Source organism: Eutrigla gurnardus (genome assembly GCF_963514095.1).
Source record: "Eutrigla gurnardus genome assembly, chromosome: 18".
Taxonomy (NCBI): domain Eukaryota; kingdom Metazoa; phylum Chordata; class Actinopteri; order Perciformes; family Triglidae; genus Eutrigla; species Eutrigla gurnardus.
Window position 1 is genome coordinate 12,162,450 of NC_139929.1, and position 23,932 is coordinate 12,186,381.

The window sequence follows — 23,932 nt, forward strand, 5'->3', positions numbered from 1 at the left end:
TTAACATTTTTTAAACTATTTAAATGCACCGCACCAGCAGACATGAAAGGAAAAAACACAGCCCGACAGCTCCATCTACTGGTGCAGCACGTGAATTACCACTGTCCAGAGAGGAGGCGAAGGAAAGAGCTCTCACTCGTGTCACTTTTTATTGTCGTCTCAAACGTTCGTGTTGTGAATGCTCTGGGGGACACATGCTTTCATTTTCAGGTTTCTCCCAAGTGAAGCAGCTATGTGTTTGCACCAAATGATTCATCTTCGTCATTTTAGGTCTGTATAATTTTGTTTATAAAGAACAAATCTCACCTGTGGTTATGGTTCTCGCTTCCTGTAGGCTGAATATTAAATATACTCTAAACAATTTACGAACCGTGCAAAGCTACTCCACAGAATATTGCTATCACCCACAAGTTCAATTTCATTCAGTTCCCAACTTGATTAAAGGTTTTTGCACTTCCGCAGTCCCACAAAGCCTTGCGCCAACTTATCGCCTGGCAACTTAAACAAGCGTCGCGTTTGTGTGCGCGTTTCCATGGACAGCAGTCACACACACACACATACACACACACACACACACACACACACACACACACACACACACACACACACACACACACACACACACACTCACTCACACAAACAAACATTGTCGTAGGAGCTAGGCTTGGATACTATACGTGAATTTGAAGGGAAGAAACGTCGTGCGATTAGAGAACGGAGGGAAGGAGCTAGAACCCGAAATGGTGAGTTTAAAACTGTAGGAGAAAGAAGAATCGCAGGTCTGAGCTCAGACGGCTGAGAGACATGAGACATGTCAACACATTTTCTCTCATTCGGATGTTTTCTTGATGAGCTACACTGTATGTTTTGGGCTAATCCCGTCACAGCTGCGTACTGTACGTTGACGTATTTGTTTAAAGTTTTATGTGTAACGTTATGACAGTTATGTTACTTCTGCCTTATGACATTTAGAAGTACATAAAACAACATACTCTGTTTCCTCTCCACTGTGAGGTGAGTCTCCATGGGGGTTTCAATATGATTGACCTTAAATAGCTTCCTAATGGCATGTGGCCTGGATAGGCTGCATCTTAATTCCCTTTAAATCCCCCCAACAACAGATTGCCATATGTGAAAGCTGAGTACAAGCCAGTAGTCCTCTGACTTGTCTTATTGCTTATTGTTTCAGCGAGACTGGGATATCAAGCAATATTTTTACAGAAATTATTTCTACTTTTCAGTGGAAAAAGTAAAGTATACATCTGAAATAATTTCCCTATTTGTATTTGCACTGATGAGTCATCAGCTAAATCCAATTCGGACATTGTCTTTGGAGTGAGTTCCTGTCCCTATTCAATGAAATGACACTAATCTCCTTTAGCTCCCCTTGGCTAACCTGCGAATGCATTTCACAGCAGGTTGGTTTGCTGACAGGTTCTGCTGCGCTTCACTTACGTTTTCAAGTCCTTAGGCTTTTGTTGGTTAGATTATGTGTCTACATTTTAATATTTGCAATAAATATGTCACCTGAGTCTGTTTTTGCTCCTGTCGTTTAAAATACACAATACAATACACAAAACATAGGTGTGATTACTATGGCGTCAATCAAATCCTCTTTCCAGGAAGGGTGCTTGGGGAAGGTAGTGGTTGCTGGTAAGCATGATGGTGATGTAACATCCTATTTATGTCCCTGTTGGCCTAATCTGCCTAGGGCTGCCTTTGTCATCTCCCTTGGGTGACCATGTTGGAGCCTCCTACTAGTGAGACACACACCTAATCCTCCTCACTGAGGGAAAAACAAGAAGTGGTCCTGGCGTTTCTTTGTCCTCAGATCTATTAATACATCCTGTTATGTGGGGATTTCAAGGAGTGGGTAAAGCTTCTAACTGTTGTGAGATGTATGTATCTGCTGATATTTAATCCTTTACTCTCACCGAAGGATCGCAAAGGCACGGTGTCAACTCTTGGCTGACCTACATCACCAGGATCCAAGCTCTTGGGTGATGGATCACTTCATGCATGATGAGTTTGGAACTTCAAGAATTGGTGAGCGTCGTGGCTTACTGACCGACTGAACATCCTTCCTCCTGGGAACAGAACTCTTCTGGACGAAAGACTTTTGATCAGTGCATCTGCGTTGCGCTTCCGCAACTTTTTTATAAAGAAGGAACATTAACAAGCTGATGACACTGTTTTGAGGGATAATGAATCGCTACACCACCCTGAAGCAGCTGGGTGATGGCACCTATGGCAGCGTGCTCATGGGGAGAAGCAATGAGTCTGGAGAACTGGTGGCCATCAAAAGGTAAGGATGTTGATCATTTTTTAAATTTGAATATAGTCTCTCTTTTTTTTAAAGCATGACAATATGATAAGTTAATGGAATGGACAAACTTGACATTAAAGTGAATATATTATATAAAAGCACCATTAAACATCCCCAACATATAATCACATTATTATAGCAAGAAATTCAATTTGGAATAATGTGATATTTGAATTAGAAAACATTAGAGTAGGGAGTTTATGATGTATTTGTTTAAATAAATGAGGAACAGTCAGACTCCCTTTAGAAAACCTCTCATTTTACTTCAGCATGGTCTGGCAGTCTCCCCCATGCAATCCAGGTTCTGGTTCTCCCATGTCTTCCCTCCAACGGACCCAGCAATCCAGCCTGGGTCTCCAGCGTCATTATTGATTAATCTGGGTCTTAAGTGGTTTCTGGTATACATGATTTTGTCTCATTTTGTGCGGAATCTGACCCAGTTGCAGCGATGACAAGCATAACTATAAAAATAGCCAACTTCTCCCTGATGGTCTCGTTTACTCATGTAGGTCATATAGAGGCATCAGTTTTAAATTGAGATTGTTTCATAATCAGTTAAAAGTTCCTCACAGTAACTGAAAGTTTCGATACACACATTTGTACAAGTATGTTAACTATAAACCCAAATGGTTTTTACAAAGCAGCTGGGCTTCAGAAATAGTCTAAAACTAGACACCGGACAAATATATTCAAATAAATTCAAAGTGCCTGACTACTTGTTTCCTGCCATCACCGGGGCAAACAAACCAACTTACACGCCCTTGTTTCAGCAGCATGGTAGCACGGTTCAATAATAGATGAGAAACCGGGGAGATGCGTCCACCGGTTGATCATTCGGTTACCATGCAAGACAATACATGTGGTGACGGTGAAAGGGAGTGAAAGTAGAGGTGTGTCAGGTTGCTGACATTGTGGAGGGGACCGACGAAACTGGAAGGTGGCCAGGGAAGAGGAAGAAAGATATCTGCTCATTCTGTAACTCTTACATAAGTCCAGTCGGAGGGAAAGGTAACGTTGATCTGATAAGCGATCGTAAAGGTGTCCCGTATACCGGCTGCTGTGTGCTTTCAATGTACATAGTCACACATACCGCAACAATGAGCTGTAATTAGAGACGCTGAATTATTAATGGAGACACACAAAGGAATTTGGTAAAGATAGTGACTCTACTGTATGTTGGGTGTAATGTATATGCCCCGCCAAGGTGATATCTTCTATTCTTTAGTTGATGCATATCTGATCTGCATTCCAAAAATAATGTCTGGTTTCATCCGCAGAATGAAGAGGAAGTTTTATTCATGGGAAGAATGTATGAACCTAAGAGAGGTCAAGGTAAGGATGCTTTGGACAGGTTAGGGGACAGTTTCATTTTGGGCTGCAGTTATTCCAGAGATGAAAGTCCCTAAACTGTTTCCTCTGGCATTTTCTGATTCATAATTGCAAACACTGAATGTCTTTGTCTTACCTTTTTTTCTCACGCCAGTCACTGAAGAAGCTGAACCATGCGAATGTGGTGAAACTGAAGGAGGTAATCAGAGAGAACGATCACCTCTACTTTGTCTTCGAGTATATGAAGGAGAACCTCTACCAGCTTATGAAGGACAGGTAAGAAGAGAAATACCACGCAAATGCAAAAATATAAAACAGTGGTTTAGTTCCATATCATTACCATAACGCAGTTTCCAGATGTCAACATCTGCTCGCATTAGCAGGCTCATGAGAATTCTATCAACTTCTTATGTTTACAGAAAAAAGTTGCTCCCCGAATCAGTGATAAGAAACATAAGCTTTCAGATTTTGCAAGGCCTGTCGTTTATTCACAAACATGGTAGGTGTGCCGCGTTCCCTTCACGCCTTGCAACGAAACGAGCGCGGTCGCATACTGCAAGATTCATTGAGCATTTCCACGCCGTCTGTGAAATATTTCACGTCAAACTGGGGATTAATTGATCAGAATCTTGTCGTTTGTGAACCCGTCGTCGACTGCCTCATCTAACTCACTGGTCTGCATTTCTAATACTAACGGATGTGTGCAAGCTTTGAGAATTACAGACACTCATTCATACCAATTGGTGCGAGTGTAAATGCAAGCAAACACCATGCTTCCACACATCCAGAATGCATGTGCTTTTCAGGATTTCTCCTTCTGTTAACTACTTTTCTCTTCTTTTGCCCTTCTTTCCTTCCCTTTGCATCTCTTTGGTCTGCTGTTAAGAGAGAATAAGATGTTCTCAGAGAATGAAATTAGGAACATCATGTTTCAAGTGATATCTGGGTTGGCTTTTATGCATAAGCATGGTAAGAGGAATTCTACCTGTTCAGAAGTAGCATGACATTTCAGTAGTTGGTCTGCTTGTGTATTATTATGAGAAGTCTTGTAATTTAGTGTGACCCTGTCTGTATCTGTATCACAAATTGCCTTCATATGCAACTACTTTTCATTAGCAGAATACTGGTTTAAGGAATATAATGTCATCTAGATTACTTTTTTCCCTTCAAAAAACTAACATTCCTGTTAGTGTGTGGCAATAAGAGTACCTTATAAGCAAAATGAGGCAACTGAAACAGTTTGATTATGGTTAGATACATTGTGTCAAACATGTCCCTGAATACAGATCATTAAATCATTATCAAAGGCAAATAAACATCTATTCAGCAGCTCCTCAGTTTCCGTTTTTCAGGTTTCAGTGTTGTAAAAATGCTAATAAAGAAGAAGTTGCATATGATTGTAATTTGGCCATTTGGCCATTGCATAGAGTTGACTCTCTGTACACAGTGGCTCAGCTTGTTATCAACCTCTCTGCAGGTTTCTTTCATCGAGACATGAAGCCGGAGAATCTGCTGTGCATGGGCCCAGAACTGGTCAAAATAGCAGATTTTGGATTGGCCAGAGAGATCCGCTCCAAGCCCCCTTACACAGACTATGTATCAACCCGATGGTGAGAGTGCTGTCTAGGCATCAATTACAGTGTGCTACTGCTGCTGTGAGTCCGAGCAGGACTTATTTGTATATGTTGTATATGTACTCTGTCCAGGTACCGAGCTCCAGAGGTCCTGCTCAGATCGTCTACCTACAGCTCCCCTATTGACCTTTGGGCTGTGGGCTGCATCATGGCTGAACTCTACACTCTCAGACCTCTTTTCCCAGGGAACAGTGAAGTGGATGAGATCTTTAAGATCTGCCAAGTCTTAGGCACCGTCAAAAAGGTGAGGGGAAACCGAATGGGGAGAAGTGGAAATGACTGACCTTTTTTGTTTATTGCTAAATTAATTGAAACAATATACCCATGAATAACCATCTGATTGTTTCTTCCCACAGACGGATTGGTCAGAGGGCTACCATCTAGCATCTGCTATGAACTTTCGCTTCCCCCAATGTGTGCCGACTCACCTGAAGACCCTCATCCCTAATGCCAGCAATGAGGCTATAGCTCTGATGAGGGACATGCTGCAGTGGGACCCCAAAAAAAGACCCACCGCTGTACAGGTAGGCCAAACCAAGCCTCAAGGTCATCTTGAAAGGTCATACAGTAAGAAGTCACAGCTTTATTTGTCCTGGCTGTCAATGTGAACACCATTCATATTGAGTGAAAGCATTCGGTACCGTAAATCAGTCCATATGGGGGCAAAAGCAACAGGTGTACGCCAATGACCCATTTGGACATATTCTAATTTTAAACCTAGAAAAACATGCCTGTCCCCAGATAGGCAATTTCCATTACAGTAAAACACCACTACATGCAGATTAACTGTTGACCTATACCAAGATTGCATTAGCATCCTAATCCCAGTCATTTTAAGAAGGGTTTAAGCCATACTTCATTCTCTATGCTGCTGCCAAATGTTTTACCTCTGCCGCTGTCCTCCACGCCATGCGTGATTATCACGTACACCACATGGTCATTACATAGTTAGACATAATTTCCGCTCCACTGAGGCAGTTGGATTACTCTGTGGGCCCTGGTTAGGAAACACCTTTCCAGAGGGAGTAACGATGCTTTTCCGTTCCCTGCTTACAAATCTCCCAGGTGGTGGATGCATGTCTACATTTAGCCATTTCCATGGAAACAATTAAAATACATTTCTCAAATTATTACACTTGTCTTAGTTGCACCTCCCTGCAGGTTGAGTGTGTAAATAACACAGTGGTCTGATCCACGTTGTCTGTTTGTACAGGGCTAAAAGTCATTAACGCTAGTGTCGTGTTATACATAAAGTTAAGGGCATCTTGATTGTGCCAGTAAACAATGCTTGCAAACTTTTCAGAATAACAAAGCAGTATCGCTTTCTCTCCCTGTCTAGTCCCTGCGTTACCCATACTTCCAGGTAGGCCAGATCTTAGGCCCTCGTCCTCAGAGCCAGGAGGTCAAGAAGGCCCAGGCCAGGCCGCTGACCCAGAAGCAGGGCTCGGAGTCCAAGACTGATACCCAGCAGTCTTCCTCGGGGTCCAAAGCCTCAACATCCTCCTCCAAAAACCAACATCATCAGCCTCTTCAGCAGATCCCCCTTCCCCAAACAGAGAGTAAATCAGGAGGCCTCAGCCATGCAGTGAGTTTTTTTAATGCAAATCAGAACTTTATTTGTTGTTTTTCATGTTATAAGTAATACATAATCCTACGTAAATACTGACATTGTGTATCGGGCTCCTCTTCCAAGGTGTAAGACTTTTTGCATTGTCTTCTTCTGCAGAAAGCATCATCGCTAGGCAATGAGAACAGCGCCGGTGGCGGCGGCATGGGGGCGCTGAAGAGTGGCCGTCGACGCTGGGGCCAGGCGGTGGCGAAGGCCTCAGACAGCTGGGAGGAATCAGACCCGTCAGATACCTCTGCCTCCATCTCCAAGAAGCCCAGCCTGGGGAAGACAGAAGAAGAGGAGAGCCCGAAGGAGCACCGGCCACAGTAAGTGCTGTGACTTACAGAACGGCTGTGAGGTGCATTAAATATTATCGGAGATTGTATGATATCTGAGTTGCGAAGCCTTTCATTATCATCATCTACTGTAGATTGTAAAATAATTTATGTACATGCAATATTTCCTGCCCAGTCTGCATCAATCATTTGATCATTTGATAAGCCTTCATGAAATGCATTCTTCTAAAAACATTGTGGTGCTTTTTGACCTTTAAATGTCTGGTTTCTGTCTTCAGGCCGAAGGAACAGAAACCTCTGTATTCCTTCAGCACGGTCACTAAGCTACCCAACAATGTTAAGGCTGCTCAAATGGACTCTAATCTCCCCGGATCTGCAGCACGGCAGCACTACCTGAGCCAGTCCCGATACCTGCCAGGTAAAACTGCTTTATCACTGGAAAGACTTAGTGTTGGACAAACCATCTTTCCATTATCTGCCGGGTTCGCGTCATTCTTTTATTTGTATTTATTTGCTTTGCTTTATCTGTGATTTATTGCCAAGCATGACTGCTGCTAGATCTAATAATCTTTTTTGAAAAATAACCCATGTAACTCAATTCAGCTTGTCCACAAACGCAATTGTCAATAAATATATGTCATCTTGCTCACATCAAGTCAAAACAACATTCATCATTGTGTTCATTTTGATTTCTCGTGACATATTTCATGTCGCTTTCAGGGTTGATCGGCAAGAATCCCACTTGTGGCGATAAGGAGATGGGCGGTATGACGCTGCGGGACCTGTGGGAAAATTCCTCAAACACTGCAAATAAAGCGCTCGCTCCTATTGGAGGAGGATTATCTGTCACCAGAGCCAACGCAGGTGAGGACTCACGTCTCATGTTGAGGTGTTGTTGGGGTGTGCACTTGGCTAATATGTTCAGGAAATCATATCTAGCAGAACAACTCATCAGCTTGTAGAGCTGAATTACTTGATTGGTCAGAAAATCAAGAAACTAAAGGCCTTTTAATGCTAACTTTAATGCTAACATCCAATTACATTTGTTTTTCATTGTTCCCACCCTAGACGTACACTGTGAACTTCACATAAAAAAATGTAGAGTTGCAATTTCCACAGACAAAAAAACCCCCAAAAACATGTAACTCTTATACAGAAAAATAAATATTTTTGAAAATCTATAACTGAACCAACACATTATCTTCGGCTCCGAATTGAGACATTAACCCTCCGCATTCAGAGATGAGGACAATGTCCTGACCGTGACTCATTTTGACATGGAGTGGAAACCTGGCGACTGTCAGCGGCACCTCCTGTTACATAACATGACACTGTCCCCTTTGTGCCGCGGAGGCACTAAATGCTAATGGTGCAGCTAATGTCTCCTGATCAGTAGTTACGGGGCCCTCGACAAAGTCGTGTCTAAGTGTCTGTGGCTTTAGAGGAGGGAGACCTCTGTGAATCATTTGTCATGTAGACGGACACACAATATGGGTCCCCGCTGTGCTCTCTTCTTCTGTCCCTTTCTTTCTCACTGTCTCTCCCTCGCCGTTGTTTATTCATGAGGTGAAGACTGTCGCTCTAAGATCAAGTGTTCCTTAAATGGCCCTCAAACTGCACCCCCTGCACATTCGTCCCGCCTCCCAGCACTTACACACACAAACACACACACACCAATGTTTGTTTTGATACACATATGAGCACACCTCATTAATGTACCCCCCCTCCCCCCCATTTAAAATCAAGAAAAAGTACCTAACTTTCTGTTTATTCTCTTCCTGATAACTGTCTGATGATGTTTTCCATCTCAACTCTATTTTTCTTCTTCTTTTTCCCTCTCTGATTGCATGCCTATCTCCTCCGACTCTCCTTTATGGCCACTAGAAGAGAATGCCTCTAAATGTGAGGATAGCCCGCCAGAGAAAACGCTTGTTAAAGAACGAATACTGGAGAAAATTGATCTCTCTAAAGGTATTTGACTGTGAGATGACTTGACGAGAACTGTACTGTCATATTTCAGCCGTGGTGTGAGTTGACTTAGCTGTACGTCACTAGGCTGAAGCCCTTTTGTGTACGGACATCGTCGTTGTGGTTAGTGTGCTGTCCCGTGCTACAGGCCTCGGGAATTCAGCGAGCTACTTAACATGCAAAAGAAACAGGTCGCTAAAGGCTCTGCAGGAGACGAGGGCACAAATACACGGTTTAACCCGAGAACTAAGAGCTCCAGTTGCTAAATAGATGTTAAATTGCACTACAACCACAACAACTTCATACGGGAACAATGAGGCTTTTCACTAATTACACTGATAAGCATCTGTGGCTGCTGGTGAAGCAGATCGATGGAGTCGCCGGAAAAAGCTGAATGACTTCAATCACTCGGCCTTAGTCATTTGTTTGGGTGCTCGGTAGCTGTTGCATAATGCAGTAGCTACTGATGATTTGTATCAGTAAAGCCACGTGTGACAACATCTATTATGTGTTTACTAAATGTTCTTAATTTGTATGTTTTTTTTGTGTTTTAAATGGCGCACATTCATTTAGCTTGGATGACCCCTGATGGTTTGGTTACCTGGAGGCTTTCGCATAAAGAAACTATGAACTATGTCTTTCTCCCCTTTTAGGGAACTTTGTTAGCACCAAATATAACCTCTCTGGCGGTTATATCCCTTCATTCCAAAAGAAAGAGGTGGGCTCAGTGGGGCAGAGAATCCAGCTTGCCCCTTTGGCTGCCCAGCACACAAGTAAGATGTTATTCCATTTATGGAAAGCTAACATTATTCTTACTAACGTCCTCACTTATCCGGCTCAAAAAGTCACACTGCTTGTCAAATCTTGAATTATTCCTTCTCCCTTTATTCAGTTTCCAGTTTCTTACTTTCCATCCAAACTCTCACTGACCGGGACTATTTGTTTCTCCTCTTTCTTCACTCTTTCAGTCAATCTTTCTTCTTCTCCTGATAATAAAAAAGACAAATCCAAATCTGCAAAGCCCATGCCCATGTCCAATGTCCAATGTGAAACTAATGAAGGTATTGCCATGTGGCTTAACGGTCGCTATTTGGGTTGTTTTAACCGATTCTTGCTTGCGTTCTTGTGTTGATGTTTTCGTAGGAAAATAGCTGTTGCTTTTGCTTGTTTCATATTTACTTTTGATGCTATTAAAAATGCTCCTATTTAGCTGGTCAAAAAAACCCTATATGCCTATAAAGACAGATACCTGGCTGCATAGCTAGTGTATTTATTACTATGTCTATTGGCGATAGACACACTGACTGACTGCCGTCTTCCTCCAGATTACGAGGGCTGGAAGAGGAGGGCAGACAGGACTCAGATGAAGGGGAGCAGCTACTCAGCCCTGGGGAAAACCTCCGGGAATCTGCTGACCAGAGCTCCCCCCGTACAGCCGGTCCACGGCAGGGTGGACTGGACATCTAAATATAGTGGAAATCGCTAGTTCAAACAGCTTCTACTGATTGTTGGACCACGTTGCCTAGTGGTTCACACCTTTGACAGGATCTGAAACAGAGTTTGAATCGCACTCAAACATGGAGGAAATGTGGCGTTGAGCTGGTAGAGGACAAATACTAAAGATGGACAGCCCACATGCTTCCAGGAGCCATGTCTCATCACACAATGGCATCATTTTCTTCTCAGAAAGCCTAAGAGATGTACGTGTGCATGGAGTCTGTTTTGGAGGTGATGGTTGCCATGACGCTGAACCAAGACTTGTACTGTCTGCAAGACAATCCCACTGCATTCTGATGGATCCAGTGTGAGCCAATTCTACTGTTAGCGTTGGGGTATTCTGAGTAGGGTTTAATTGTAGCTTTTCTTTTTTGTACTCTAGTTTAATATTATTTTCAAGTATTGTTTTCCTACTGATGCCAGAGCATAAATAGTCATTTATTAACCTGCAATGCTATATTCCCTCTGCTTTTAATCTCATAAAAGATATTTAGTGCAATGGCTACAAAAAAAGATAACTTATCCTACTCATCATTAACTTAATGAATCTCTTAATTATGAGATGAATTAACTGAACATTTTGTAAACCTTTTATACAAATAAAAATGACATTTCATAATGCAAAAAAAGGACAAGACAGCCATTCCTTTTATATAAAGAAGATACTTTATTTCATCCTCAAATGTACACACATGTATTTTTTTTTAACAAACAAAATGAAAGCTCCTGAAGCAGAAAACAGCACATCAGATTCTTCACTCCATCACGACTCCTGGGGTTTCTGGAGCAAAGTCAAGCCAAGCTTTGCCACCATCAGAAGACTGGAACATGAAAAAAAAAGAAGGAAATATCACATTCTTGATCTCTAGCTCAGGGACGCTTCAAGTCAACATCTCACATTTATCAAGTACATTTGCTTCCACAGCGGTAACCACAAACACCCCGTTACAGACAGCCTTGATACTTCACCTTGAATATGTTTATGTGTGTAAACTGTTAAAAGATGGATACCTTGCTCCTGCCATCAAGCCCGCTGGCATGAACTTCCTGGATCCGTAGAACCTCTTTCCCATGACGCCACTCAGAGCTCCCGATGTAACTGGAATAGACACATTATTTAGACTCTATATTGCAACAAACACACACAAGCACTCTACAGTATAGTCCCAGTATACCAACCGAGGGACAACCAAATATTGTTGGGGTCATTGGAGATCTGGTAGGCACCAAAACCTGCGAATCCACCGAAGAGAGCACCAGCAGCAAGCGAGGGGACACTGCCTTTAAGAGAGAAGCAACACAGCAGATCAACACCTGTACCTGAGATCCACAGGACTGTGTCATGAGAGTAGCATATTTTAGTTTCACAGTGCATAACTGGATGAATGGATACATAAACAGGCAATTTATTTTAACATGTAACATTTGTAACACTGACATCCTAATGATGCTCATTATATAATGATGCATACCTGCTTTCACATAACCAATGACTCCCCCGGATGCGATCAGCGCTGCGTATCCATATCCTACCCAATCAACGGTCATGTTGGACACCTGCAAGGACCACAGCGCGTGAGTGAGCGAGCAACAATCCACAGTGCAACTGCGTCAACTGGGAGGACGTCCCGCTGCGAACCTACTATTACTTAGTATTACTTACAGTTGCGACCGTATCGAAAAGGCTACCTGGCTGTTGTAGCACCGAGCTGTTGTTACACAGAACTAGCTGAGGCAGCAGCAGGCATAACAACATCGTTCCCGCGGTCAGCTAGCAACGTTGAACCAGACGTCGTTAAATTGCGGCCCCACTGACGGGGGTTGTGTGTGTCTGGGTTATTAGATAAGGCCAACTGCCCAACTGCAGCACGCGCACCGCGAGCATAACCTAGCAACACACGGGGGGTTCGCGGACACGGAAGCGTACAACATACAACCGCCATTGTGTGTGTGGTAATTCGAGCTTCAAACGTACGAGAGTGTCAAATGTAAAGTGTTTGCAACGTAAATGTAACTTCATACAACCTTGCTGTGTCAGTCTGTCCTCTGTCACAACCAGCGATGGCAGCCTGTTCTCAACCCGAACACAAATGATTGGCGCACATAACACTCGCCGCGGTGCCTGATGGGAAATGTAGGCTCCGTTCCTTCGGAGGCAGTTGTTGCGTTCACGAGAGGCGGAATTTTGCACATTAATTGTTCATATTTCTCTCTCTTTACAAAAAAAATAAATAACTTGAGGTTCAATAGTTGGTTCATTTAAAAAAAAAATTGTCTACAAATGTACCTAGAGCAGGATAATTTATTATGTGTAAACATGTAGGCTGGGCCTATTATTATTATTATTATTATTATTATTATTATTTTGAAACAATACAGCATTGTGTGTACGATTAGTTATGAATTGAGATGTTTGACGTAATCACTCTATTATTGTAGCATATCATTTGACACTGCCACATCCCAAGATTAATGTTGTGCCCTTGAGCAGAGCCTCCCCATCTGTTTCCACATCGATGTGCATTAGACAACAGATCATTATATCAAAGTGATTTGTTCTACGGAATCTCATCTATGAAGACTATAGGCCCCAATCTACCGAGGGCCCCCAGCTCAACCTCAAGGACCATTGATGGTCCTCAGCTACCGGCATGGGAACTGGTGTTATTTTTACGACCACAAGATGGCACCACAGGATTAGATAAAGTAAGACATAGCCCAACATCCCCACCTCAAACTGGACTCCCCCTCCCTCCAAACATATTTTGCTTTACATTCAGAGAAACATGTTTGCACAGAGGGAGGATACAATACACACAATATCACCTCGTACAGCACCGACATGTGTGTTTGCAGTACTTTGTTGGGGTTTTAACATTAAAACGGACGGGTTGCGTCTTGATTAGAGTTCATGAAGAAAGACAGGTGGATAATGGTCAAAAGAATGTGACCAATGAATGTCGTCCATTTAAGTTTTGGCCAAGTATGAACAAAATTGACACGTGCCTGAATTCTGGCCCGGTTTGATATTTTATACATCACACTTTTCGTTACTTTTGACCACCTGCCTTTTGACTGGCATCGGTTTGGCAGATGCATTTACGGGAATGCTCACCGCGAACACATTCTCATTTGGTTTCAATTACCGTGCCACATTGGCTTACACCCATCTCCCGAAGCAAGGTGGCGCTAAAATACAATTTATCGTCATACTATGGGCCTGAAACCTTCTCACTCAACAGACACCGATTTAAAGACGGAGCTCCTGTACATTGGTGACGGCGGGATAGTGCTGTCTTCAGCATGGCACACGCGTCCAGCTGCAGCGAGCCTACAACATTACCTGCAAATCAATCTGCGCATCTGTCCTTAGATCATTTTTCTAACTTCTTCATAACTTGGGGGTCAAGGAATTAGTCCCATCATCGATCAGTACAAAAACGAAGGAAGCAGGAGAGACAATAAGGAGAAAACCTTCCCGGGACATTTTTGTCAATGAGAAAGACGCGTAATTTACGCACATCTGTCCGTGTCTCAGCGGTTTTCAATTTCTGAAAAGGACACGGACCAATATCACACACACACATGAACACACACATATACACTAATATACAAATTGATACATAAAATACAAAATATAATGATAACAATTACACGCATAATTACAATAATAATAATAATAAGTTATTGTAATTTGTCTAAATATGAATGGCTGTACAAATGGCCTGGGGTGCAGCCGTTGCCGACGCCTATTAAACACAGCTCGCAGTTTAGGAAGCTGAACGTTGCCGGAGGCCCGGTACGATGGTGGAAGTGGTTGAAACCAAGCCCTAGACAAACAGGCTGGATATTCAAAAGGGACCCCGCTCTTGTCTGAGAGGAACCCACTCTCAGACAGCTCTGCTTTAAAACTCACTCCCCCCATAGTGAGCAGAGCCCCCAAACAATATTTCTGATCTCACCCCCCCTCCACCTCCCTCTCTTTTGTCCGGTCCTGGTGAGGTCTATATAGCTGCAGGTATTGTGTGTGCAGTTAAAATGCGTTCGTCTTTGAAGTCAAACATGAAGGCTTGTTTTAAATATTAACACCGCAGCAAAAAGAAATCTATAGATTCTGTGTGGAATTATACAATCAGAAAAAAAAACACAACAATAAAAGAATTTATTGGAGAAAATGGAAAATGAGGTGTATTTTCCCGTAAAAAAAAAAAAGTACGTCCATTATTCTCAGTGCACGCATTAAATATGTTTTTTTGATGTGGTGAGAGAACCGACGTGCAGATGTCTGCCAGTGACGTGCATCGCGTCCCGTTCGCTGTCCGCATGTGTGTGCTCCGTCAAGAACTTGGAAGTGGGCAAAAAAGGGGTTTTAACCATTATCGCCCATGTGAGCGCACGTGTTGCACTCCTCCTCTGTGTGTGTGTGTGTGTGTGTGTGTGTGTGTGTGTGTGTGTGTGTGTGTGTGTGTGTGACAGAGAGAGAGGGAGAGCTCATTCGCTCTTGGCCCGAGGGGTCTACATAAGTATGTATTAGAAATAAACAGTGGATAAATAAATAATGACCCTCACAATAGCAGGGTAGCTTTCTGCGCAGAAGTAATGATGTTGGCAGTTAACCTTCAAGTTTTTAACTTGACACGGTTTCATTTGCAGAGAGAATTCATGTTTTCTAGGCAAAAAAAAAAAAAAAAGGTACAGAAGAAGAAAAGGAGAGATAACTAACATACGTCCTTTTTAGTTGTGTTATGCCAGTTGAAGACAAACACATTACGGATGTAATTTAATATAATGTTGCTTTGCTCTCCATACTCTTTACATCTCCGGTTCTATTCTCTAATACCTACGTTATATTAATTAATCACTTTTTGCAATAATAAGTGGAGGGTAAAACCACATCACAATTACCTCTTAATGCGCAGAATACACTTTTCACAAAACGAAATTGAAAAAAGCAATATATATATACATATATATATATGCTACTAGTATGCGTTTGCTCAAATAAGATTTGTATTTTGTTATAATTTACTGTGTAATAAAAGCTCATTTATTTGTCATTAAAGAGCGTTAAGGCCGAACCAGCACCCAGACAAATATGCTATTTCATTTGTTTCCCAGGTAGATTCTCCTTTCCCGTCCACACCCACATTGCGCATGCGTCACCAGGTGGCTCCGCACCGCTTTTTTTTTATGGCCAGGTGAGACGATCCGGTCCAGGTAGAGAAAAAAAAGAGGAAAAGGTAAAGATTTACTTTGGGACCGAAGGCTCAATGAGATAGACACGGCACCGGATCCACACAAAAACATCACCAAAGGCAGCAGAAGACAAAGAATGTCAATTATGGGCAGAATGGGGGAATGGCAGGTATGTGCTGCTTACTTTAAGACAAAGACACGGCGGTGGAAATCCATGGAAACTGTCAAAGTGTCGACTTGTTGTAGGATGAGGCTGCTCCCGTGAAATATGTTGTAAAGAAGAATTGGCACACGTATAGATTCGAAGCGTTTAATCCGTCAGGAGATCACACAAAAGAAGTTAGAGATCCTTCATTTCGCGGTGATGTAGCCTCACAGCCATCTCGTCTCCTTTTAAAGCACAAACCTGAGGATGGTGATCGCATGTCGTAATGGGTTGTAATGACTGCACGCTAGTTTCCACCCTACACTGTTGTGTGCGTGTGTTTTTATCGTGAATAAGAGGTGTGTGGAAACCAGCGTGAAATGTGCCGTTTTGACGAGACGCAGATCTTTATTCTAGCGTTTCGCCGCGTCTCTTTAAAGTCACATCGAACTTTTTTTCATAAATGTACTCCGCGTGTGTTCACAGCTGTTCCAAATTCGGATTACACGGTTTGAACTCGTAAATTACTAAGCATCCCGTAATGGACTTTCTGTGGAGTCTCGTCTGGCCTTCAATGAAAACCTGGCCCTGTCTTGCGAGGACCTGCTGTAACAAAACACTTGAGTTTGTTACAGGAAAAAAAAAAAAAAAAAAAATCTCGATCACCACCAGATCTCCAGAAAGACACCCGCATGCATAGCTGTCATTGTCAGCCAGTATCATCGTTCCATTCTCATTAATAGCCCAACTGCTTGCGAAAAGGCACTCCACCAAAAATGGTAATCCAGGTCTTAAAGGAGAGGGGCCAACGCCTTAAAGCGCGGGCGACCTGTCTGCTGACCCACGACCTGCTGAGGTGAAGGCTCGGCCGGCGTCAGGGCAGAGCCGGGCTCCCCTCGCCGCTCATTCAAATGAAACAAGGCCATGTTGTTGTGTTAATTATTTACAGTCCCCCAAACCCTGCGCCCTTACAGGTAGTCAATGGACCTGTAGAGCTGCTTTCGAATGGCTCACCCTTTTTACCATAACACTGGAAGAATAGCCTCTCAAGGTCTCCACTCTCAATGGGATTAAAACAACAGTTTGGGGAGTTGAAGAGAAAAAAAAGAAGAAGAAGAAAAAAAATCAAGGTTGACAACAAAGTGTGTGACAGGGTTGCATTTGCATAGGCATGCTGTTTTCACATCACGCCCCCAGACGAGTTATCAATAAGTCATTGGAGTCATTACAAAAGTGATTTCACAGCAAAGACATTTTTTTTTTTTTATCATACAAATGTCGTTAAAATAGCATTTGTGGAGTCTATGTGCACCCGTCCCAGGTGCATGCAGGTCCCCATGCATGACTATGCCCCCCTCCCCCCCTCAACAAACACACACACCTCACTGAACAGTAGAAATAATAAGCATGTGTAGCGTCTTGCTGCTTTAGTTTTTACCTGTGCGCTGTCCATTGGCGTTATGCGAGCAGATGGGGGGAATCAAACGGCTGTTGATATGCTAATGAGGCCCTGTGCCAGTGTTATTACAGAGCTGCTCCAGCCCTTCACTTCCACCATTAGAGGGAGACCTCAGAGCGCAAGACAGACAGCAGCCCACAGCTTCAATAAAAGTAGTTTTTTCTGAGCGGGGAGCACAATTCACTGAGTGAAAACAAGGCTAAGGCGATCCCTATACTCAATATCCACTTCAACAATCCATGAACATGCTCTGGAAATTAACTGATAACATTAAATATGAAGATTGCGAGGTAAGGGGCTCCTCTTTGATTTGAGATTTTTTTTTTTTTAATTTACAAAGATGACTATTTTAGGAATGTGTTGTATTGTTTTGATCCAAATATGTCATTCTTGTGACAGCTGTTAGTGAACACATTTAATCCAACTGCAGGACGAATAGATCCATGTCTTCTATTTCATTGCTTCTTTTTTTGCATGTATTTCTGTAGAGTAAAATTAGAGGATATTAATAATTATTATAATATTACTACTGAGAATGACAATATTATTAATCATAAAAATAATAGTGAGACCAATATAAATGAATGAGAGTAATAATTTGGCATTATGGCAACAACACTTTATTTATAATAGTTGCGCGAGTAACACCACACCAGTGATTTATTTGTTTCCATTTTTAAATTAATGTTTAAAAAAATGTTTCCAAATACTAAATGAGACACATGAAATTAATAATATAAACTGTTTTTCCATGCATTTAATGAAAATGTATATTTTGGACTAAAGTGGCAGATGTAAGCGCCTACACAGCCTACTTAATTCACTGCTCAAATGGCATGGACATTTAGTTCAGTTTGAATTTATCTGCTATCTGAGCCTTTGGAAGTTGCGTGTGTGTCTGTGTGTGTGGAGTGCATACACTGAGTGCTTGTTGTTATGGGCATGGACAACGTTTGGCAGTAATATCAGGGACTTGTTAAGGAGTGGAGAAGCCAGTCGAACGTGTTTTCACCCGCGCCCTGGGAGGATATATGGACGGTCGGGAGAGGAAAACAAAAGCTGGGCACCTCCGCGTTCATGTTGTGTTGATTATTATTTTTCAGTTACAGGCGATGTTTTTTCCCCCCGCTGGTGGGTGCACAAAAAATAATTAAATAAAAAAAATTATAATATTCGCAATCGAAATCCAGTCACAGCCCGGTGTTTTGTCATTTTAAAACGTGTGATTGAGCAGAAAAAGGGGAGGGGAGCTCTTTCTGCCGCGCGTAAAAGTTGCCAAGAGCGCCGCGTCCGAGCGGCCCTGTCATAGACTTTGGGAATTTATTTCTCCCCGTCTTTCCGGGTCAAAGTTAAAAGTCAGCCGGTGTGCGTCTGGCGTTAGAGGCGAGGAGGAAGCGGTGGATTAATTCGGCGGAGACAGAGGAGAGAGGGGAGACCCGGTGGAGGACAGCTCGCTGTCGAAGTGGAGGTGGAAAACAAAGGGACGAGCGGTAGAAACGAGCCGGTCGGAATGCCAGTAACGTCGTCTGCTGGATTTTCACCCAGTTTAGAGGTGCACGTCGTTTCCTTCCACGGCTTCTTCCCCTGTCTGCGGTCCACCTCCCTTCATTCCTATGTCTTTCTTTCACTTTTGCGCTTTGGCCCTGGGACCCTTTTAAAATGCCCCCCCACCACCACCACCGCCACCGCCGCCCCCGCCCCCTCCTCCCTCTCTCTCTGATTCGTCAGACGCGAGTGAATGTCCCTCTTTTTGTCTCTCTCTCTCTCCACTCCCTCCACAGTCTCTCACTCCCTCTTTCTCTCTCTCACTCCCTCGCTCCCCATCTCTGATTAGATATACTGATTCCTCCTTTCAATGGACGTCATTTAAGCGCAGACTCCTGCCTTGAGTTACGTCCTCCGCTTCACGCCCGATTTCCGACCATTCTTTTCCTTATTATTAAGTATTCCTGTGATATTAATAGTCATGAATGCGTTCTATTAGGAGTCCAAGAGGGAGACGAAGAAGCGGCTCTTTTGCTAATATGAGCGCAAGCGAGGGGACGGCAGCACTGTGATAGAAGCCAGGAGAGCAGGGAGAAAAGAGGGTTCGCCGAGAGAAACTTTTCGACCCAAATCCGCCTACACCGCCGAATATCTGCATTTTTTTTAGACCCACATGAAGGGCAGCGGGGATCTAACCGTTTATTTCTGATGGATTATCGTCCTGCTCCTGTGGCACATATCTGATCGTCGGGGCCATCGTGATCTTTCAGGAGAGAAGAGTCTTTTCGGGGGGCTACATTTTTTTGTTTTGCTGGTTAACTCCATTCGCTCGCCCCCCAAAACACTCAAAGTGTTCTTTTTGAACTGTTTATTCTTTTCTTGAGTGGCACAACAACAAAAAAATCCTTTCAAAATGTTAGTGCACAGTTTTTCGGCGATGGTAAGTTGCTCAACTATCACCATGTCAGATACATGGAATTTATTTTTGCATGTCAGATTGTCTTATAATATTGATTTTGTTTCGTTGTTTAATGTTTGCATGCTGAAAGGAACCGGTGTGTCACATTGCACAAGTAGTGAAATAACACACCGGCTCGTAGGCTATATGTCCGAGGGCAGTCCTACCTTCGGTGTTTTATTTCATTATTTACTTTTGACCGTTTATTATCACCATATTTTTTTTATTTCTAAGACTTTGAACATGCAGGACTATTCGATGTGTCAAACGGTTGAATTTGTTTTAAATCATCCAGGACGAGTGGTTCACATTGAACCGCCTGCAGATTCCACACTTGGTCTAATTCCTGTCATACACTCGGGCCATATTTGATAATACCCCGGCGTGAGCCCGCAGCGCGCTCTGCAGTTAAAACAAAGAGGATACGATCGTGTATGCTTTCCACCAAAAATCTATTTCGGCTAAAACGCATTGTTTGTGTCATCTCCTGCCAGGACCGTCACGACGGAACCAGCAATGGGACAGCCAGGCTACCTCAGCTGGGCGGCGTGGGCCAGAGTCCCTACACAAGCGCCCCTCCGCTCTCCCACACACCGAACTCGGACTTCCAGCCCCCGTACTTCCCTCCGCCCTACCAGCCCATCTACCCGCAGTCTCAGGACCCTTACTCGCACGTCAACGACCCGTACTCCCTCAACTCCCTGCACGCCCAGCCGCAGCCGCAGCACCCGGGATGGCCGGGCCAGAGGCAGAGTCAGGAGAGCGGCCTGCTGCACCAGCACCGCAGCCTGCCCCACCAGCTGTGCCGGGACTACCGCAGGGAAGTGCTCCTACCGTCCGGCCACGGCATCGATACGGGACTGTCGGACTCTATCCCTATCCATGGAATACCTCACTCTTTAGACGACGTGCAGGTAAGGCAGCTTTCACCCGAGTCTCTGTTTTGTGAGCTAATCCTACTCTTTAAAAATATATGAAAGCGTTATGTCACGGTCATCATCGAAGGCACATTTGGTCACCACCACTCGTATATTTGGAATTAATATTATGGGCCTAATTAAAATGATAACAACGGTAATGATGTGACTTTTATTTTAATATAATCATTATAAGCTTACCACTTCTTCAAGCTCCCTGCCTTTCATAATTATGTTACTATTTATTCGAATATTACGAGGAGATTATTAAAGGTGTTGTAATTATTATCATTGTTATCAATATTATTATTGTTGTCATAAATGTTCGAAGGATGACACGCATTCAATTGGTCGCTTAATGGAGGCATTTTTTTTAACTGCCTGAAAAAAAAATAGGATTTTTTTTGTTTGTGTTGTCAAGATTATTTCGAACAAAACAGCACACTTTAGCTTCGTTAATTTAATTTGAAAAATATAATTAATTAAATAATAAAAACATTAATCATAAAATTGTCTGACGTGTCCAAATTAGATGTGGTTCGGTTCAATAATATCACGTAAATCAAATTAAATTAGATAAATAAATTAAAATTTAAATTAAAAAAACGCCCGTATTTCACACGAATATTTCCACCTTATTCTAACTATTTGTTTTATTAGTTGAAAAACAGATGACGCTCGCCGTTCGTTGTGAACAATACCATTACGATGCACTAACAGGAGAAGTGAGTTCAGTGAGCTTTGAGTTCAGGTAGATTACTAAAGATGCATGATAAATGGGCGCTAAAATTGTCAGCGACCCTCATTCTTATTTAGGGGATTCTTCCCAGTTTTTAATCAGAAACAAACACCAATAATCCTCTAATTAGTTCATAGGCCTTTAATAGGCTGCGCTGCCGTAATTACTATCCAATCTAGATTAGAAGTTTCCTTGTGAGTAGAGCCAATATGAGGGCGAAATTAGGTCAGGATTATGGGGCGACGCAGCTTCGTTATTTAAGTCTGAGTTTGTGATCTTGTGCAAACGCGTCCATCAGTGGAAGCCGCTGAAAAGCCCTCATGGACAATAATAACAGGTATGGGCCTCGAGAGCCTCCATGTTGGGTGATTGTGGCCGCTAATAGTGTCAGGCTTTGTTCGTGCGCAGCATCGTGATTTGCATACTGGGGCTGATATGTCCTTGCCTTTGTGCTAAAATTGTGCTCTTTTTTTTTTTCTTCTTTTTTTTTTTTTTGCATTTCTTTCATAGTCTGTTGACGATCAAGGAATTCACATTCCCGACCAGACTGTAATTAAAAAAGGTAAGCAATTTCCTCCGAGACATCATGCATGTTTCTGCAAGCTGCACACCACTAGGCTGCACACGCACACACACAATCACACACACGCACACACACACCATTCACCATTCTGCTCGAGAGAACTCGATGCAATGCGGTAATGCCTGACTGATCCTAATACGCAGTAGCCTATTTTTCATTACATGGTTTCCAAGTGCATCAAACTGGCTGCACCTTTTCTTCTCCTTCTTCTTCTTCTTCTCCTTCTTCTTCTTCTTCTTCTTGCTGATGGAATTTACTGTCAGCGTTTCAGAGCAGCGGGAAGATGAGTAGAGCCGGTGGGCTTTGTAGGCCCGCGGTATCGATGGTCAAAGATACAGGGCCTGTGGAGCAAACTGGCACTTCAGTGGCGAAAGCCAATAGCTGCATGGTCAAATCTAAAATGGAAGTTTAGTAGCGTTTGGATGGCGCGCAGGCCTAGTGTGTGTGTGTGTGTGTGTGTGTGTGTGTGTGTGTGTGTGTGTGTGTGTGTGCAGGATGAAACTCATTTCCTCATTTGGGTAGGAATCAAAACTTGCCATGGAAAAAAAAAACACAACACTGACTCGTTTGTTGGATTATGATAATTCGCATTTATTTAAATAGGTTTGATCTCTCGAAGATTTATATTATTTTTGATACACAGCAGGTCAGGTTGAAAAGCGTTCTGTCAGGTCACATTAGAAGTCACTAGACGAGATATGGGGCGATATTTCTTTCTTTTGCTGTCTTTTTTCCCCTTCCTCTCAATTCCCTCTATTTTGAGTCTGTCTATCTGCGCATCAACATGATAATTGGCTTCTTATATTAGTAATCTCAAGAGTTCGTTTAACTCCTATTGTCTCTATTAGGCTCCCCTGAGCCATTAATGTCACAAGTGATCTATCCAAAGGCGCACAGTCCCCTTTGTCTCCGGTTACTGCACACCAAAACGGTGTAAAGCCCGGTAGTGCTGAGAACCCCACCCCACCCCCGGTCTGAAATCACACACGGGCGATTTTGCGTGATGCCGTGGATGTATGTCAGGACGCCTTTTACCAAATCTCTCGGTTGGTGTGGCTCCTTTGTGCAGAGTGGATTCACGGTGCGCAAAAATGAGCGCTGAGAGCGGAGATCCTCGCTGTCTTCCTCTGAGACCTCCACGCATAGACGCATGTTACATAAAGAACAGATGGATGGAAATATTCAGAATTTAAGTGTATAGCGGAGCTAGAATTATGCCCACATAGTCCTGACGTTACTGATTCCAAAAAGGCGCACACGAGCATGCTCATTATTACCATTGCAATTATTATTCTTATTAATATTATTGCCATGTAGGCCTCCATAAGTCGCTTTTCTCTGCATGTTCTTGTTGCTGAAAGTGTACACATGTGGTGCTAAACTCTAAATCCGGGGCCTAAATCCCCCCTTCTCATTTAGTTAAGGCTCTGCATTGCATGAAATTCACTGAGCACGGTCTCTCTCTCTCTCTCTCACCCCCTCCCTCCTTCGCTCCATCCCTCCCTCTCTCTCTCTTTTCCCTGGCTATAGGTCCAGTGTCTTTATCCAAGAACAACAACATCTCCTCCATCCCCGTAAACAAGGACGGTCTTTTCGGAGGGGTGGTAAACCCCAACGAGGTGTTCTGCTCGGTTCCGGGTCGCCTGTCCCTCCTCAGCTCCACATCAAAGTACAAGGTCACGGTGGCCGAGGTGCAGAGACGCCTCTCGCCGCCCGAGTGCCTCAACGCCTCTCTGCTGGGCGGGGTGCTGAGGAGGTGAGTTCGGCTGGAAGGCTGCGAAAACCTCCTGT

The 23,932-nt window shown here is 43.2% G+C and overlaps 3 protein-coding genes across 11 annotated transcripts in view; 2 read left to right on the forward strand and 1 right to left on the reverse strand.

Moving 5' to 3' along the window:
- The first annotated feature begins 584 nt into the window (after window positions 1-584).
- Window positions 585-11,199, forward strand: mak (male germ cell-associated kinase). 6 transcript variants are annotated; one of them, XM_084033599.1, is made up of 16 exons: window positions 585-743; window positions 1,940-2,305; window positions 3,604-3,658; window positions 3,810-3,931; window positions 4,542-4,624; window positions 5,133-5,265; window positions 5,362-5,533; window positions 5,646-5,813; window positions 6,629-6,874; window positions 7,016-7,224; window positions 7,473-7,612; window positions 7,915-8,058; window positions 9,079-9,165; window positions 9,816-9,935; window positions 10,131-10,223; window positions 10,488-11,199. In XM_084033599.1, exons 2-16 carry the CDS (start codon window positions 2,205-2,207, stop codon window positions 10,646-10,648), a joined length of 2,034 nt encoding a protein of 677 aa, XP_083889725.1. In that variant the 5' UTR covers window positions 585-743; window positions 1,940-2,204; the 3' UTR covers window positions 10,649-11,199. The 6 variants fall into 6 exon arrangements, with proteins under 6 accessions (XP_083889725.1, XP_083889726.1, XP_083889728.1 ...); XM_084033600.1 differs by lacking the exon at window positions 4,542-4,624 and adding an exon at window positions 4,075-4,154 and having other exon boundaries at window positions 586-743; XM_084033602.1 differs by lacking the exons at window positions 4,542-4,624; window positions 9,079-9,165 and adding an exon at window positions 4,075-4,154 and having other exon boundaries at window positions 586-743.
- A 103-nt stretch (window positions 11,200-11,302) lies between these two features.
- Window positions 11,303-12,481, reverse strand: tmem14ca (transmembrane protein 14Ca). Its single transcript, XM_084033605.1, has 5 exons — window positions 12,323-12,481; window positions 12,132-12,216; window positions 11,839-11,940; window positions 11,671-11,758; window positions 11,303-11,480 (listed from the first exon to the last, which is right to left on the reverse strand). Exons 1-5 carry the CDS (start codon window positions 12,413-12,415, stop codon window positions 11,423-11,425), a joined length of 426 nt encoding a protein of 141 aa, XP_083889731.1. The 5' UTR covers window positions 12,416-12,481; the 3' UTR covers window positions 11,303-11,422.
- A 3,418-nt stretch (window positions 12,482-15,899) lies between these two features.
- The window catches only part of tfap2a (transcription factor AP-2 alpha), a 13,811-nt gene continuing 5,778 nt past the window's right edge, over window positions 15,900-23,932 (forward strand). The window contains exons 1-4 of one of the 4 annotated variants that reach the window (XM_084033235.1): window positions 15,900-16,024; window positions 20,397-20,816; window positions 22,069-22,120; window positions 23,672-23,897. In XM_084033235.1, the coding sequence (XP_083889361.1) occupies window positions 15,992-16,024; window positions 20,397-20,816; window positions 22,069-22,120; window positions 23,672-23,897 (731 nt within the window). In that variant the 5' untranslated portion in view covers window positions 15,900-15,991. Of the gene's footprint in view, window positions 16,025-17,551; window positions 17,750-18,917; window positions 19,012-19,210; window positions 19,885-20,396; window positions 20,817-22,068; window positions 22,121-23,671; window positions 23,898-23,932 lie in introns of those variants that run through there. The other 3 variants (XM_084033233.1, XM_084033234.1, XM_084033236.1) reach the window with 3 other exon arrangements.

Excerpts from the sequence above, each read along its gene's own strand:
- tmem14ca (XM_084033605.1), bottom strand. The coding sequence starts at position 12,415 with ATGTTGTTATGCCTGCTGCTGCCTCAGCTAGTTCTGTGTAACAACAGC. Across the intron at positions 11,941-12,131 it reads CATTGGTTATGTGAAAGCAG|GCAGTGTCCCCTCGCTTGCT; the intron begins GTATGCATCATT and ends TCTCTCTTAAAG. Across the intron at positions 11,759-11,838 it reads CAATATTTGGTTGTCCCTCG|TTACATCGGGAGCTCTGAGT; the intron begins GTTGGTATACTG and ends TGTCTATTCCAG.
- mak (XM_084033599.1), top strand. The coding sequence starts at position 2,205 with ATGAATCGCTACACCACCCTGAAGCAGCTGGGTGATGGCACCTATGGC. Across the intron at positions 9,166-9,815 it reads GAAAATTGATCTCTCTAAAG|GGAACTTTGTTAGCACCAAA; the intron begins GTATTTGACTGT and ends CTCCCCTTTTAG. Across the intron at positions 9,936-10,130 it reads TTTGGCTGCCCAGCACACAA|TCAATCTTTCTTCTTCTCCT; the intron begins GTAAGATGTTAT and ends TCACTCTTTCAG.